A 15,202-nucleotide genomic window follows, 5' to 3' on the forward strand; every position below is an offset into this window, starting at 1 on the left:
TGGTTACACAAGTCTGCTGTTGGAGAGACGCTACTGTCTGCTGGAGGTTTTGTCCACTTCTTCAACTGACATAAACTAAGCTGACAAATCATTTTCCCTTTAATAGTTTCATCTATGGCAACAAGTCTTGTTGGCAAAGTTGTAACCTTATGGTGTGGGTTTTTTTTTCATGTTTCCAGTAAATCAGCAAAAAACTTCCCCACATTTAAAACCACTAATGTCAGTCAAGCATTATCACTTCAGGTTTCCTAGTATTATGAAATACCTGTACTACAGGAAAGAGTCCCTATTTTATAGTCTGATCAAAAAACCTAGCCACCCTCTCCAGTGCTCTCATCAATCTAAATAGCCCTCAGGATGAGAACTGTATCAGATACACTTACCCACGTTCCTGGCAACATTGCCAGCACTGCCCAGCTGCGGGGAGCGCTGCCGGATAAACAACCACTGCTCAGCTAGCAGCACTCGCTTGCGTTTGGGTACGGCTGGCCTTCCTGAAAATGGGGTGAGGTGCGTTGGATTTGCAGGTGGAAACCTGAATGCATGGGAGTCAGAGGGTAAGAAACGCTGAATTAAACAGAGCAGTTTCAACTGCCAAGAAACAGGGCAGCTGTGGCAGAGAGAACCACTGGTTCGATACAGTTTGTAGAGTTACTTCTATTCAACTAGACCAAACTATCTCTGCCACAGTTCTGCTCCCATTAGTTTTTCTAGTGCTTGTATGCTTAAATTTAACCTTACGAACCAATCAATAAAACTCCTGTATGAATTCAATCATAGAAAGTCCTATTTCCTTTAATTTTTACATTCCGCTATCCTTACCAGGCATCATATTTATTTTTAATCCACCTTCTGTTGAAACATTGCCATATGTGAGGTTTTGAAGACCTAGTGGTTTGGGCCAAGGGTTGTGTTACACAAGCTACAACGACCTTTGCAATCAATGGCACCTCAGAATTACGCTCAAAGTTTTGGGTTGTCTGTCTGTAATGTATTGGGCAGTGATGGAAAGGAGAAGCTTAAGTCCCGTTCTTGGGCTTGGCTAGACTTTCATTTGAGCTACAAAAACATACAGTACTGCTATTTCAAAAGATACCCACAGCACGTTGGGTGCATTCCAGCCTGTTCAGAAGGGATTCGTGAGTTGCTCATGGCCCACGACAGACCCACACTGATTAATCACGTTGTCCTATTTCTCAGTGTATTTTGGCTATTTAATATGATGATCGTCAAAACATTATAGTAATATAAAACCATTTCAGAGTAAATACAGAAAAATGTTTTTCCACTTGATTTATTTTCATAATAAACCAATTAAAAATACAAAAGACAAGGACCCAAGGTTCAGAGGGCTCCATCATTTAAAAATTTGTCTTTAAATACAAATTCACTCTGTAATATGAATACATATAACATTAGACCTCTAAACATAATGATCTTATTTGCATCTATCAAAAATTTGTATGGAAACAAATTAGCTGAAAAAACTTCCTTGTGACATTGAATGTACATTATTTACAATCAAAAAAAAAAAGCTCTTAGCAGTATTAATCTCCAAATACCTGCATAAATTGTATATATTTCATTTCCCTCCCCGCTTACAAAATAATCTGAAGTAGAAAGCAAGATTGTTAAGCTTCATAGTCGCAAAATGGCATAAAACGTTTGCACCTGTAGTGATGCTGTTAACTTCTGTAATTAAATATGTCTGATGTTTTTGTATAAAATATAGACATGGCATTGTCCATTACTGGAATAAATGTTTCGTGTACTCTCAATAGGAGTGTATATTCCATTTTGCACACACAAGAGCTTGTGCTGCAAAAAATGCGAGAGGATACCTGGTTATCCAAGTCTACAACTGGTGTGATTCACCAGTATGAAACAGATACTTGATCATAAAAATTCATACACATGGAATGAAAATGTCCCACACTAAAAGTAACTGTTGCTTCAAAAGTTAAGTGATACATGTACAGATTAAAACAGAAAAGGTTATAGTAACGTTACTGCAATGTAAATCGGCAACAGACTGAAAATGTACAGTAAGAAAGAAGTTTGAAACTTTGGCCAACAACCTCAGGAGAAAGTCTTCATAGCATAAAAAGCATGTTCCTTCATGCCTGTATTTTGAAACATGAGTAATATATCATTTTATTTATATGATAACATTTAGCAATTAACAGAAAATCAAAATCCATTCTAAAGCATGAATTCTAACAATTAACTGCAGAAATTAAGTAGCTTTGCAACATCTTGCTTCAGAATCAAATCATATATACATAACTGAAAAGGTCCCATCACATTTATGAAAATAATCATCCACAGGGTCTTTTTATTTATTTATTAATTAATATGAATTGGGTTCCAATGGCTCATTTTCTTGCTTCACTTGCACGTTAGATGGGAAACCATTTGAACTGGACACTACCATCACAAACGGTTGCTGCTGGAATCTCTGCTCCGACTGCTCAGTATCATCTAATTTGTCAGTGTCTTCTTCTTTTACCACTCCTTGTACGCCTATCTGTTTCGTTTCTGGTGCTTTAATAACCGAGGTGATCACTGTGCCTGATGGATGAGCTACCACCTGCGAACTGCTAGGCGAAAACGTTACCACGGGGGTAGTGGCACTGAAGGATGGAGATGAAGCCATGTTGGCTGTTCCATTGCAAATTGTCTGCACGCTGCTGGTGAGCACCTGCTGAACTTGTGCTGGGCTCAGCACAATTGAGGAAGGAGGCGAGACTGGCTTCTGAGACTGCAGCATGACGTTTTCTTTAAGAACCGTCATGGGTTGTGAAGTAGGAATGGCTTGTAAAATGAATTTTTGGGGCGTTGTTGCTGAGGCTGGATCTGTGCTGGCTAACACTGTAGTAAGAGGAACTGTCTGGAGTGTTACAGTATGCAGCTGCTGATTTCCAGGAGAAACAACCACTGGAACTTGGGTTGGAGTCTGTAAAGTCCTATTAAGATTAGAAAAGATTATAGGGTCAGAACACTTCCATGCTGAGTTTTGAAAAATAATTATAGATTTACTATTGAAAAATCACTTGGCATCATAAACATTTCATTTACCCAACGGTTCCAAAACAGGTAGCAGTCGCTCTCCTAATAAAACAAGAACTGGACCTGACCCCCAAATTCAGCAACACAGCTCCCAAAATAAAGCTACCCTGCACGAACAATACTACGATCGCCAAACTGAACAGCCTGCCTTTGAGACGCTCAGTAGTTCATCAGAAAACCTGGGAATCGCATCTAAGATGGCCTTCTCACGCAGGACACAGAGTGCTCTGTCTGCCAGGCTTGTACGCTCCTTCTGCTAAAACAACTGAACAGAATTTGCTCCCAAAACATCAGTTTAAATTAGGAATGATTCCATCAGTTGCAGGCTCACAGACCTGGGTACCACGTTACTTTCTATACCTGCACAGCTGAGAGAGCAACGTTAAAGGATTAACAGCCATGTTGCTGAAGTACACAACTACTGCAATGGACTATGGTGACTTAGAGATGTGGCTGAAACACATACACTCCAGTCATGCAAATAAAAACAAAACAAACAAACAAAAAAACCCAAACTACAAGATACTCCTGGTAAAGCAAATGATTTCCAGGGGAGGGAAAGAGGAAGGGAAGGGTAACTGCTTTGACACCCTCCCAAAGCTTGCTCCAAGCCCACCATGCCATGCTGTCTCCAACAATCTTTTTCTTTCCTTCTGCTTGTCCTGAGAAGTTCTCTCCAACCTTCCTGCTTCTCTTTGGTGTTTTCTCCTGCCTGCCCTGCTCCCCTTTTTTTGTCTTAAGCTCCCCCTTCTGTTTTCTTGAATGTATTTGACACTGACTGAAAACAAAAATAACTATCTCCTTTTCCTCCTAGCTTATTTCTACGCCTGCTGAAATCCCTTTAGATGGAAAGCCATCTACTGTCAACATTTGTACTTTCAAGTCCATGCACAATACTGCATACTCTTCCTTCTGAAGACTGGTCCTCAGATACGCTGTAAGGGTTGCCTACTATACATCTACCACGGAATGTCCTCCTTTCTATAGTCCTTCTACCCATGTAGTACCTATTTTTTACAGCTCTGTGAAATCCTACTTGCCAGCATTTAGCCACTGACCAGTCAGATCAGAATCAGCATATTCAAAACTTCAATTTAAAACCATGCTTTGGCTATCACAGTTAGAACAAAAAGCTTACCAAAGCAGGACTTAAGTGATGCTGAAGCTATGGGGCAATGTGGACGCAGATGCTGCTGCTGGCGGTACTCCCACCGCACAGGGAGCTGCATTCTCCCCTTCTTAGTGCAGCAGCAGAGACAAGTGAAGGAGTATTTGTAGAGGATTTCCCAGGTCCCTCTCAGCTCAGTCCTCTGGGAAAGGCCTCTAGCTGAGTTCCAAAGATTGCTCCAGCAAGAGCAGCTCCAGTAACCCAGCTGGTATCAGGCTCAGAGCACATAAGTACTCCCTGAGCACCCTCCAGCTGCCAGTCCCTGCTGCAGGCAATCTTTTCCCCACCTCTTATGTGGCTTGGTAATACAAGGAACAAAATCTGCATCTGTAGCTGTCTCTTCCTCACAAGAAAGAAGGTTGCAGTACCCAGGAATGCTGCTATAGCAAAACAAATCCAAATCCTTGCCCACGAGGCTGCCATGCAGGTCTCATCACAGAGACCATAATAACCAAGACACAAAATTTGATGCAACTGACACCAGAGTCAATCTTGAGCTCCTGTTTCACACAACTGGAGACAGCCCAAGGAAGAAGCTCATGGAAACGGGGGTTGGCTGGAGGTGAAGCACCAGCTAGAGTGATCGCTTCTTTCTCTCCAACTTCTGGAGAACGTGGTACTCCACAGCAAATACCAACAATCGAGCTTGAAGTGCAAGGCTCAGAATGCCAGCACCGAGGCTCACACCGAGTCTGCTAAGGGTTATCAGTGCTAACTCTCTTTTTCCCCCAGCAATTCCCCTGGGACCTTGATAGAAGAATCACAAATGCCTGCGTCAGAAGTAGTAACAGGATGAGGGCAACCACTAGCTTTTTTTTTTTAAAAAAAAAAAAGTAAACTACCTAGAGTTAAACAAACTTGCAGTAAAAATTAAAATGTCATGTAGATACAGCTCAACCCAGGAAAGTCTACAGAGACCAGCAATGCACATGGAACAGCTAAGAAGGAAAGATAACTGATGCCATCAGAAAAGCATTAAAAGTATCAGAATAGATACCAAGGCAGCTCTTCAATCCATGAAGAAACTTACTTGAGCCTGAAAGATTAAGATCAACTCAATAGTTGCAGTTTTGAAAGCAGCAGCTGAAGCTGCTAGCCTGTGCTGGTATGCCATCCAAGCATCACTTTGAAGCTGCTTTCTTCTTCTTTAGCTATTTTTCTTTAAAACAAAATAGTAAAAATAAAAGCTTCTAGCTGCTAAATGGCTGTAAAGGACAACCTCAGAAAGTGTGAACTGGATCTAATCAACGCAGAAGGTATTCTGCAAAGCACTAGGAGCAACAGCTCTGAGAGAACTGAACCAGACTATTTGTCTCAGCACACTTTAATTAGTATTTGCATATTGATGTCAAGCCATTTTATTTCTCCTGAAAGCAAGTCCCATACGGGTACATCATACTGTGATTAATAGTTTACTCCAGATGCTCTATCTTCTCCATCAGTCAAGATACATATATATGATACGCACATATATAAACATGTATATACACATGTGTGAATTTGCTACAGGGAAAGCATGCAGCAGATGTCTGTACAAGCACAGGATTAAGTAGCACACAGCACCATAAATACAGGTGGTTATTTATGCTAATGGTGGCCAAGCAAGATATTTGCCTTAACTGGTAAGACTACAGACAATTGTGTCTGTTTACAAACTAAAAATTTATCTGCTCAAACTATTTGCCTTGAATATCATTGAAAAAAATACAGGTTTAGTTAATCATTTTACCTGTTTTACCAAAAAAAAAAAAAGTATACACTACTTACGGTCATTTGTTAACACTGGGCTACATTATTTTAGGTGCTTTGAATTTTGTATTTTGCTATGCTTCTGAATTTCAGTGTCAATTTGCTAACGCCCTTCCTACTCTAAGATACAAATCTATTGGGTGATTACTTTAAAAGTTCCTGCTGGGGTTACAAAAAGAAGAACACTGAGCAACAGTGATGAAAAGGAAATGCTGCCATAAAACAATCTGGTTACAACTGAGAAAAGAATGACAACAATTCTGAAGTAATTTTGGCTTGGCAGAAAATGATCATCTATTTCTTGGTCCATTTGGTACTGTTAACAGCCCAGAATTGTGCAATATCATATTAGCTCATCAAGAGGTAACTAGTGATAAAGCAAACAATAAGTGACAGGCAGGAAAAACAAGTTTATTCATGGTAATTTATGTGAAATTTATGAAATGGAGAAAGGGAGAAGATAAAAAAAAAAATTTGAAGCTACAAGCCACGGTAAACAAAGTATTTCACAGCACAGTAAGAGAACGAAACAAGGCAATATTAAGAAATACATAGAGAGAGGTAACAGAAGAGAATTCCCTCTCCAACACACACGTCGTTCAACCTACAGCTGTAGGGGAAATGATGGCCTTAAGATAAATGGGAGAATTTCCAGGGACTTTCCCCATTTGTTCAACTAACTGGTTGCAAACAACTCAGTCAAGCTAGGAAGAGCGAGGGAGGTGAAGGAGTATGATGTGCTCATTAGAACCACTTCAGGTGCCCGAGTGGAGACGCAATCTCTTTTAAGTGACTATAGGAAGCATCAGCCAAATGCAACTCAGGAGCTCTACCCTCACTGCAAACTGCTCCACAGCTGTGCTTGTGTACATGATCCTCAGGATCGTGAACAATCCTGTCAACACTTCACCCCAACGTATTGCCTCATAGCCACTGGCCCTTCTACAGCACAAGCCATGCAGACAGGAGCTGCTAAGCGTCTAGGGGCAGATGTCCGTGAGAAGCAGAAAGGCACTTGATGCCTTCATGCCCAGTCTGAACACAGCCTCCTCCGAAGGGAGGGCAGAACTTGCCTGTTCTTGTCTAGCTCTTTGCCTGGACAAGATAACATCTTATGTCATGAGGACAGAGAGAGAGGACTCAAGTCTGGTGTCCTTTTTACTGACTGATGCAGCCTTAAAAGTCTTCTTTCCAGAATTTCGAAACTGCACACTCACCTGAATTAAAATTCAGAAACTTTGCTACTAACAGAGACCTGCAGAAACCCCACCTCTTTTGACAGTGCCAAAGACATGTAAAGAGAGCTCCTGTGGATAGCTTCTCATTGTGCAGAAACAAAATTAATCGGTCTAGATGACTTTGAAGTCCCTTCTGCCATAAGCGGCCTTCTTCCTACCTATGGCAGAAATTAAATGGGCTTAAGAAAAGGTCTTCTCAGCTGCAGGAAAATCAAATCAAAATGTTTGGTTATAACCAAAGTCTTTGCTGTGATAGAAGGTGTCCCTATTATAAATGTGTTCTGAGAACACACCCTGTTGTAAGCGAAACGAGAGTTTCTTGTAGAAGCCCATTGAGATCACATCAGCCTATTTCTGACCAACACGTCCCTCAGGAAGGGCATTTTCCTCACCATCCTGAAACTTGCAATGCAGTCAAGCCTTCATTTAAGAGATGACCGAGATCAGCTCTCTGCAACAATTACCTGCTTCCCATCCTTTGGGGAAGACAACAGCAGTGGTGAGCCAGATCGCCTAGTCAGTGTGCTGGAGAGCTTCTACTGCAGGCCTTCTTTTGGAGCATGAAGACCATCAGTTGCAGTGATGCAAGACTACCATCTAACTGCAAACAGAAGCAAAGCATGTGCACCGATGCTGGCTGATCCAAGTAACCCCTTCCAAATATTAGCCACGAGTTGTTTCCGTTTATCTAGAAGTCCTCAGCTGGCATTGTATTCCTTCGCTCATGTTCCCCATCAAATCCCAGGGAGCCCTAGGGAGCTCTTTACCAAGACTGACACCTGTGATGGTTTTTATTCAGCCTACTTACAGGAACTGCAGAGGAGTGATGGGCTACAACATTAGCTGACATCATGCAGATTTGACTCTTGTTCTTATTCAGGGAAAAAGGACTGAAAGTGGGTGGTCAATGCAAAATCTCAGTAGGACAGTGCCAGACTGCCTCCCTGTGTCTGTGTGGTTATGCAAGCTTGAGAAAAAACAATATAGAGAAGGTATAAAGTATGATTACAGAACATAACTGCGACACTCACTGCACAACTTACACAAGCTAACATCTATACATGGTACAAGATGAAGACACTTCATTTGAAATAGCAGCTGTAATCACATTTTCAGAGTTGACAAACTCATGCTAGACAAATCTGTCTATTTTTCAGCATCAGCATAGCTGCAATCAGACCACCAATACATCATAGCCTGGACACAGAAACAGATTATGGAACAACAGCAGAAAGCACATGTGTTTGCTTGGGGTAGACAAGACTTTCAAAGGTAGTTCCCTCTGCTTATCAGGACAATCAACTGTGTTGGCACGTTGTTGGCTTCATCACTGTTCTTACACAGAATGCTCATGCCCAGAAAAAACACGATTCATCTTCAGCTGCTTCCTTCTCCTCGTGAATGAGGATCTTGCCATCGTGGTCCATGCTTCTGTCACCTTCAGGATGAATTACTGCAACGTTTTCTACCCCAAAGGTTGCAAAAAGGTCAGGATGAAAGCTGTGGCTGATTACTGATGTAGCGGTTCTCTAGTTCAGAAGTGAACACACAAAGCATATCCCACTGGTCCTCTGTGGTCTGTATTAGCTTTTCCCCCAGCTACAGAACAGACTCAGGATACTGGTCTTCGAAGATGCTCTGTCCAAGCTATCACAATGACAACTTGAAAATACAGAAAAGAAACAATAAACTGAATTTTGATAGAAACATTGTGTTTAAAATCTGAAGTCTGCTAAAGCGTTGCACTGGATCTGTCAGCAGTCAGCTAAGTGCCAGTTTCTTGGCATATAGAGCTGCCAGCTAGAAAACTCAGCTATGTCCCATACAGTCAATAACAGAGACATATAATTTTAAATTACTCACAATATGATCTTCTCTGAACCATTAGTAACATGAGACCTCTTTTCACTCCATCCAGAAGACACTCCACCTTAAATCACTACTACTCCAGATTAAAGGTAAATGAAAATGCATCTCTTTCTATTTCTGCAGCCCTAGTCATTTAAGGGAGCAATTTAGTTGCCCAAATACAGGCATCTTAGAGCCTTGTACGATGTCCTAGACTACCCATGACAAGGTAAGTCCCTCGCCTTACAGGAGAGGTACACTTTCTAGAACAATAGAAAGGATGCCCTTTACGCTCGGAATGACCCAATGAACATGGAGTTCAACCCCAGGCCCATTTCAGTGCCTCTGAATTCCAAGCTAAAACACAACTGGTCCAATAAACCAGATATTCTGGTTAACCTGTGTCAGTTATTCTGGTTTAAACACATCAATTTTACAAGCACTAAATTCAAAGAGACTTTTTTTTTCTTCTTTAAAAAGCTGGCTCATTGGAAAAAGTTAGAAATCAAATTCTCATCCGGACAGGCATTTTTGGTTTTGTCTTATCACTGGAAACACGTGGTGCCAAATTCAGCTCCCAGTTACATGACTGGAGACTGCAGTAACTGTGCTTGCATCCACTGAGCCAGAGCTGTTAGACCTGCAGAAAAGCAGTGAGTTTGTAATTCCGAATATTCCCACTGAGGATACTAGATGTCCTCCCTGGTCCGCAAAACCCAGTTTGCATGACCTGACCCTGCTCCTGCCCGGTTTCCCAAGCTTGGATTAGCACCACATCACAGCCTTTCTGTTTAAGGCTGTGAAGAAGAGGCATCTATCTCTGTTGAGCAACACTTCTCCTTGTCTCCCCTGCATAGAGCAGCACCAAAACTTGTATAAAAAGCCCATCAAAAGCCATCCAAAAGCCAAGACCTTTCCACTCCAGAGTAAGATACCACCTTCCCCTCAAAGTATACAAAATGCTGCATGAGCTCTGTGCAGCTATAAATTAAGCCACTGCCTGTCTCCTGTGAAGAACCAACCCCTGATCTTCACTGGCATGCCCATTTCTTTAAGAAACGCAGAGGCTCTGGGGAACAGCTGCCACGCTCTCCCAGCGATGCTCTGGGAGTAGACTTTACCAGGCAATGCTGCCTAGCGCAGGAGAGGGATGGTGACACGAGCCCTTCACAACATTCTTCAAATATGATTCTTTTACCAAGTCCCTCAGCAGAGAAGATGCATGTTCAGACTTATTCTCCGAAGGATATGGTTAAGTGTTAAGCCGCCAATTGTTTTGACCTCAAAAATCCTCAATATTTTCTCTGTATTTTTTTTCTTCTCACAACACAACAGAAGCAAATTGCTGCAGAGAGAAGACCATTTACTTCCATGAAGAAGAGGAAGAACATTTATGTGAATAAAACTTTAGAAGCTACATTGCGTAAGACAAATTATATGGGTCCAAGATGTTCACACTTCAAGGCAGAGCCCAACGAGTAACTAACCAGTACGCATCAGAAAACCTTCTGAGGATCATTTCCAAACCCTGGTTGCCATTTTGCCCAAATGACCTTGACTACCTACATGTCCCAACCTCTGAACACCAACTATAACCCAATGTTGCTATTTGTCCTCATGCTTACTTACAAAACGACTATAAAATTACTCCAACCACAACCCTACAGAGAATGTGCATACATCAGAAGGTTTGTCAGCTCTTATTCTATAATGGCAATCGTACCTGCTGTACATTTTCAAATCATGTAGACCATTCATTTCAACCCTTATGGAAGTCCCAGTGCAGCAATTCAGAATGTGTACACAAAAACGTTCAACTGCTAGAGATTTGTAGCTGTTTGAACAAACAAACCCAAAATCCAGTTCCTTTGTTGTAGCCTTACTATAAAACAAGACCTAAAACATATGCTCCAAAAAATGTTCAATGTGCCATTCTACCTCAGCAAACTATTTGAAGTTTGCATTTTGAAACAGAGCAGAAATGTATCTGTCATAAATTGTATTTTTAGAGCCTGGAATGGGCAGTGACTACTGCACAGGACTCATCAGCACCCCGGTTTGCAGCCTGGCCCATCCTGGTTAAAAACACACCAAAGATAACTGGGTTGTGGTTTTTACTTTCACTCTAACTGCTCAGACACCTTAGTACATTCTTTCTTAATTAGCAATACTTCTCTACCATTCGGTAGTTACCTACTGTACTGAAAAGATCCAATGGGTCTTTTTTTTTTTCCTTCATCTGAGACACTGTCATCTTGGCTAAGAAAAGTGCAATTGAAGACTTCGTGGAATAATGTTTTAAGTTACAAACAATGGATTAGAACCGACGCAATACAGAACCCTAAGGCTTTAAGGCTTTTACTTCATTCGAACTTCACACATGTACCATCTCTACTACTTTTTTCCCCTAAGCTTATTGCCTAAGGTCCGATTGTGAAATGCAATAATTGGATGTCATAATGTCAGTGAGCAGCTTTCCAAATGTTAGGCTGGATGTCTTGCTTGCCTCCTGCCTTATTAGGTCTTACAGGTACTTCTGTTTGTTGTTACCATTTTTTATACCACCTATACTACTGATATTGTTTTTTATATATAATCTAGTGTAGGTCTAGCCTAGAGCTATTTAACTCTGCAAATGGCTGAACTTTCCCCCTATTAATGTTTAATAGCATTATTCTACTGACTTAAATGGTACTGCATAGCTTCAATTATGTCTGTACTTGTTTCCTCTCACCATATTGACCTAGTCAATTTTTAGAAGTAATTAAATCCTTCATCAACCCTGAAATCATAGGATTGCACTGTACAGAGTAGCTTCATTCCTAAGCTTTAAAAACTTACAAGACAATGCCTTGATGCAGATTTTTTATTAATTTTCTAAATGAATTCCAAAGCTGGTTCTTTTTTTTTTTTTTGTCAAATTCTTCATAATTATCTTTCAGATAAACTTCTGATCAAATATAACCCTTCCCTCCCCTATGTGCATCTTGAGCTAATTCTAGTTGGTTAGATCCATAAGCAAAACACAATTTGATTTCAAATAATGCATTTTAGAATTAAAAGACAAATGAAAACAGATATTGCCTACTTAAAAATGGTAACTCTTTCCAGTTTGTTTTACAGTGCCTACCAGTAACTATGAAAAATATTTTTGCTTTCATGGCCCAATGTATTTATTCCCTTGCAGCCTTTACTAACCAGTGAATTTCTCTTTTCAGTGTGAATTTTTCATATTGCAGCATGAATGAAAACATTTCATAATTTTTAAGGACATTAAAAAAAAAAACAACAGGATTCAAACTAGGAAGTCCAGGGATAATTTAAAGTTCGGGGTTTTTTTACTCCAAAGAAAGAAGAGATAATACAACTCTTTTTCTTGATTGAAGCTGCAGTCTTGGTTTGTCATTTCCTATATCTAAATCTTCAGCTTCCTCAGCTACTTGGTTATCTCCTAAAGCATTTCTTATTGATTCTATTATATCAGTCACTGGAGGCTGATCTAAACAGTTTCAGTTCTTCTTTCAGTTCTTCTGAAAAACCTAGCTGTTATTGCTATTCTGGATTTTCCTTTTATGTAAGTGAAGTTTTAATAACTGACTAGCTTTTACAGCGGCCTTCTAGTAGCAGAGATGAGAGAGCAAAACTTAATTCTTTGGAAACGAAGAAATTATTTGGTCTTATTAGTGTCATTACTTATTCTCTCTAACAAAATTGGATGGTTAACCCCAGATAGTACCGCTCCAAATCTACTGGTGGCTCTGGATGTGATTTTCAAAGGCAAGAATAGAGGAAGGGAGCAGGAAATAGCATTACTGCCATTTTGCAGCACAAAATTATAAACATTATAACGGTGATGTTAATACAGCAAATTAAAAAAAAAGTGATGTTCATAATTTATTAAGAATGTGCAGCCCCTGAATTATATCCTGAAGCTTTCCTGAAACAGCTTTAAGGTCCAGAATCACCACATACAACTCTGAAATTTCTGTGAGGGGCGCAGATTACAAGAACGTTTATTTGTTTTAGGTCTTCTGTAGTGAGTGGAGATGAACAAGCTCCATCAGGGGATGCCTCAGGCTAGGGTAAAACCAGGCTTAAGTGATTGTTTTTAAAACCTCTTCAATTAGGATGCTGCTACTAAGGGGTAGGTGCAAAGGAGTCATGATGCTTAAATGCTGTGTAGTGTTAGCCAGTTGACTTACAAATTAAGCGCACGACTGTCTCCCAAAATAGTCTGCAGATACACAGCTCCCATGAGACTATTCTGTTAATTGTTTTCTAAAATCAAAAGAACATGCTCTTGTAACAACACCAAAATGCTACAGTAGATAACACAGAGCTTTCCCTCGTTGTAACTGGGGACAATGCAAAAGATGAAAGAGATGCCAAAAAATTTTTAAGGAGAAAAATTAAGAAGCAAGAAGGAAAATGTTTTTGAAGGGATCATGCAGACACACCATAATTCAAAAGCGAAGACACCAAACAGTCAGTGAAAAAGCAGAGCCATGAAAATGCTGCCTCTGCTGCGGGACAAAACTGATGATACCAATTTTAAAGAGAAGTTGTGTGTTTTTCCTCTCTAAAGGATTTGCATCGGGCCTAATACCGCAGGAAAGATGCGCTTCCCTCCACCAAAGGCAGAGCATTTATGAGTGTACACGTCGCAGTATGGTGTAGTAACTCCCAATTCCTCGGATCAGCCACAAAGACACCATTTCACTTCAACCAAACTGGGAGACGAGCATTTTTTTGAAGCACAACAAAGAATCTAGCCTACCTAGCCATCTCCAGTAAATTTATTATTATTCACACATTTATTTTCTGTACATTTTCTTACCTTATATTCTGAACTGAGGGATTTAACGTTTCATCCGGAACATTACTGGTTACAGCTGCATGTCCTTCTGCGAGGGACTGCAACGGCTGCATTACGTGAACTGTCCGAAAAAGCTGAGTAGGATGTACTGGCTGCGGAGATTGCATTGTCCTCAAAACTTCTGAAGTCAAGCCAGGTGTCTGCTGCTGTACAACTTCTACGTGCTCCTTCAGCTTAGCAGGCTTCGAGTTTCCTGTTTTTAGCGCTGTGGTTGATCCTCCCTTTGTTCCCGCGTTTGCAGACGCTCTAGATCTGCTCGACTGGTTTCTATTGGCCACAGGAGTTGAGAGCAGAGTTGAATCTGATGATTCAGTGCTAGGGCTCGCGTCTTCGTCATCTATATAGACGAGATCTTTTGGCATTTCTTTAAATTGATATACTAGGCGCTGACCTTCTACTTTAGCCAGTATTCCTCTTTGGTAATAGTATCTGTTTAAAGCATACACACATCAAATTACACAGTGTTTTTTTCCAAAAACCAAACCAAAAAAAAGAAAAAAAAAAAGGCAGCAAAACCCCCAGAAAATAAGACTAGCAAGTTACTACAAGTAAACAATATTTTAAGTGCCTAGTTTCTTCATTGTAAAGGAGTGGCCAATTTAGTAGTGTATTTTTTCCTCAAACAACTTTCTTTTACTCGTATTTCTTGTCACCTTTTAATTTCAACCTCAGATAACTCTGAGGAGAAAGAGAACAACTCCGTGACTTGGCAGCTCTGCTATCAACTCATACTCTTTAAAAGTTGCATGAAACTTGTAATTCTCCTCTTGACTCATACAGTTCTTTCAGTTACCTGAATTCATGCTTATTCACCAGTGAGTACAGGCAGACATTTTAGCTACAACAAAGGGAGTAAGACAGGAGAACACTACTTCTGGTATATTTACAAATTAATATGACAATTTGAAATCACGCACACCAAGGTGAGGGGTGAAGGGAAATGAAAAGAAATGCATAGCTGCTCAGTTGGACAATTATCAATCAGCAGGTAAGACTGAAGCTTCGTGGATGTCTGCTTATTTTGCACAGTCTTTTATGTATAAGAAAAATCCCAGCCTGGTAGGCAGAGGCACATCATAAGATGTTAAAACTAACTGTACACGCAAGTTCAGAGAAGCACAACCAGACCTGAATTCCAAAACTGTATCTTTCACTGGAAATGGGATCATGTGCAACAAGTAGAAATAACTGCACTAATACACCTGAACTTAGGATTTTTTTGAGAAAAGAGATTCAAATTTTACGTAAAAGGCT

The 15,202-nt window shown here is 40.4% G+C and overlaps 1 protein-coding gene across 7 annotated transcripts in view; it reads right to left on the bottom strand.

The window, feature by feature from the left end:
• Window positions 1-1,276: 1,276 nt before the first annotated feature.
• ELF1 (E74 like ETS transcription factor 1) overlaps window positions 1,277-15,202 on the bottom strand; it is a 91,251-nt gene continuing 77,325 nt past the window's right edge. For all 7 annotated transcript variants that reach the window (XM_075139208.1, XM_075139219.1, XM_075139215.1 and 4 more), the window contains exons 8-9: window positions 13,910-14,377; window positions 1,277-2,966 (exon numbers count right to left, since the gene is read on the bottom strand). In XM_075139208.1, the coding sequence (XP_074995309.1) occupies window positions 2,351-2,966; window positions 13,910-14,377 (1,084 nt within the window). In that variant the 3' untranslated portion in view covers window positions 1,277-2,350. The remainder of the gene's footprint in view (window positions 2,967-13,909; window positions 14,378-15,202) is intronic.

This window comes from Calonectris borealis, chromosome 1, assembly GCF_964195595.1.
Source record: "Calonectris borealis chromosome 1, bCalBor7.hap1.2, whole genome shotgun sequence".
NCBI classification, from domain to species: Eukaryota; Metazoa; Chordata; class Aves; order Procellariiformes; family Procellariidae; genus Calonectris; species Calonectris borealis.